General features: G+C 38.5%; 1 protein-coding gene across 1 annotated transcript; it reads left to right on the top strand.

The window, feature by feature from the left end:
- Positions 1-283: 283 nt before the first annotated feature.
- On the top strand, positions 284-2,081 carry LOC6603584 (gamma-aminobutyric acid receptor alpha-like). The gene is made up of 5 exons (XM_026989997.1): positions 284-712; positions 778-860; positions 926-1,128; positions 1,183-1,719; positions 1,767-2,081. Exons 1-5 carry the CDS (start codon positions 318-320, stop codon positions 2,079-2,081), a joined length of 1,533 nt encoding a protein of 510 aa, XP_026845798.1. The 5' UTR covers positions 284-317.
- Positions 2,082-2,318: the final 237 nt, after the last annotated feature.

Here is a 2,318-nt window from a genome sequence, read left to right as displayed (position 1 = left end):
AATCTGAGTACATATAAATGTTTTTTGGTATAATATAATATTTTCACAGATTCTCAATATACATAAGTATACTTGAATGGCACTGCAGCCATAGTATACCGATTCTAAAAGAATCGAATGGGCTTTCTATAGTTCCAATAATAAAATCTGAGGTACCAGGAAACACGCCAATCATAACGACCGAGTTAAAGGCAAGCAGAATTTACGAGTCTTTTCGTGTAAAACAGACTCCACCAGCTACGGTAACATTTAGTAAACATCGAAGTCTACCTCAAGAGAACGGAAAAAACCAATCACAATCTTCAAATCGAAATAGAATGGCGCGCTTGGTGTCTACTGATATTCTAAGCCGCAATATCTCTAACATTTTGGAAAACCTTCTCAAACGCTATGAACAGTCACAACTTCCTACACATGGAAAGGGGATACCTACGGTGGTGCAAACCAATATACTTATACGTAGTATGGGTCCGGTGTCAGAGCGGGATATGGAATATTCAATGGATTGCTATTTTAGACAGTATTGGCGAGATAAGCGGTTGAGTTTTGAGGGGCCAATTAAAAGTTTATCCTTGAGCATTAAGATGCTAGACAAAATCTGGCGACCAGACACTTACTTTTATAATGGAAAACATTCTCATATACACACAATTACTGTGCCAAACAAATTACTTCGACTTGGTCAAGACGGCGGAATCCTCTATTCGATGAGGTAAGTTACGTTTCAAGCGAGTATAATAATCGCTCATGTCCATGTTTCTACACTGTTTCTTTTAGATTAACCATTAAAGCCACATGTCCCATGGAGCTGAAAAATTTTCCGATGGATAGACAATCGTGTCCCCTTATATTTGGTAGCTGTTAGTATATTTTTCCAGTTCCATTTATATTATTTAATGCCCTATCCAGAATTGTAATATTTCAGATGGCTATACGAACCAACAGCTAGTTTACGAATGGAAAGATCAAGATGATGCCGTGTCATTTGTCCCCGGAATGACTCTTAACCAATTTGATCTCATTAGCATGATGCACCGCAATTTCACGTCAACACGACGAGAGGGTGACTTTTCAGTTTTACAAGTAGCATTCAACCTCAAACGTCATACCGGATACTTTCTAATCCAAGTTAGTATTTTAACGTTTATACATACTATATATATAACAATGAATACTTTAAAGGTTTATGTGCCCTGCATTTTGATCGTGGTATTGTCTTGGGTATCATTTTGGATACATCGTGAGGCCACTAGCGACCGTGTCGGTCTCTGTGTAACAGCAGTTCTAACACTATCAACCATTAGTTTGGACTCACGGACTGACTTGCCAAAAGTCAAATATGCAACTGCCCTGGACTGGTTCCTTCTGATGAGTTTTCTCTATTGCATAGCCACTTTGCTAGAATTCGCGGGTGTTCATTATTTTACTAAACTTGGCAGTGGCGAAATACCACGTCTGGAAGAGCACTTGGAAAATATCAGGAAAACTAACATAGCACATGGCATTGAAGCCAACAAAAAAGTTAGTGACGAGGATATAGAAGATAATGGTAGCGATGAGGCCAGTGAGCAAATGAACTCACAGAATGATATTTGCGTTTGTTCGGAAAATGACACTCTTGAATTCGAATCTGCAGAATCATTACCAACAGCACTAGATGACACTGCTTTTCGTAAACGGAATGCCCTCACATGTCCTATCTTTACCGTAAGTTCATATATACATACATATTTATATATCTGCTGCTGCATTCTGTTAATGAATACATCTTTCCCAAGGCCTCCTCGCGTGGAGCCACCATGGAACGAACCACGCAAACGGAACCCCCCGTCATTTCGCGTATGCGACAGATATGGCTCTGCCTCAAGAGTGACGACCAGTTCCGAAAACAGCGTGAGCGTGACGCAGCTGCAGAAAAGACTGAACAAGGTCACAACGTAAGCTATGTAAACAGCGTTTCGCTAATCGACCGCTTCGCGCGCATTGCGTTTCCGATGTCATTTGTGCTTTTTAATCTTTTATACTGGTTGGCCTACGGAATGTATAAAAAAGAGTTTTCATGGTCCACTATAAAGACATAGCTTTCTTCGACTGTAGTTGTTTTCTATAATTTTTTTGGCGTTAGGTTAAATAATGTATCTTACTGCAAATAGATGGTGGGTGCCTTATGAAAGTTGTAACATGAAATAAATTGAAATAAATTTGTATACCTTTTTTATTATGATTGAAAAACTGACGAAGGGGCACAAAAACTATTTTATTTATTTAAATATTTATTTAAATTATATTTTAATGAGTTCTAACAACCAGGCTTTTGA

The sequence above is a fragment of the Drosophila persimilis genome, unplaced genomic scaffold (assembly GCF_003286085.1).
Source record: "Drosophila persimilis strain 14011-0111.01,24,50 unplaced genomic scaffold, DperRS2 tig00000477-arrow-pilon, whole genome shotgun sequence".
NCBI lineage: Eukaryota > Metazoa > Arthropoda > Insecta > Diptera > Drosophilidae > Drosophila > Drosophila persimilis.
This window is presented reverse-complemented; position numbering and strand designations above follow the sequence as displayed.

What these genes read in the sequence shown, in the direction of transcription:
- LOC6603584 (XM_026989997.1), top strand. Translation starts at nt 318, where the DNA reads ATGGCGCGCTTGGTGTCTACTGATATTCTAAGCCGCAATATCTCTAAC. An exon ending in GGAATCCTCTATTCGATGAG is followed by an intron (nt 713 to 777) that starts GTAAGTTACGTT and finishes TGTTTCTTTTAG; the next exon opens with ATTAACCATTAAAGCCACAT. An exon ending in TCTTTACCGTAAGTTCATAT is followed by an intron (nt 1,720 to 1,766) that starts ATACATACATAT and finishes GTTAATGAATAC; the next exon opens with ATCTTTCCCAAGGCCTCCTC.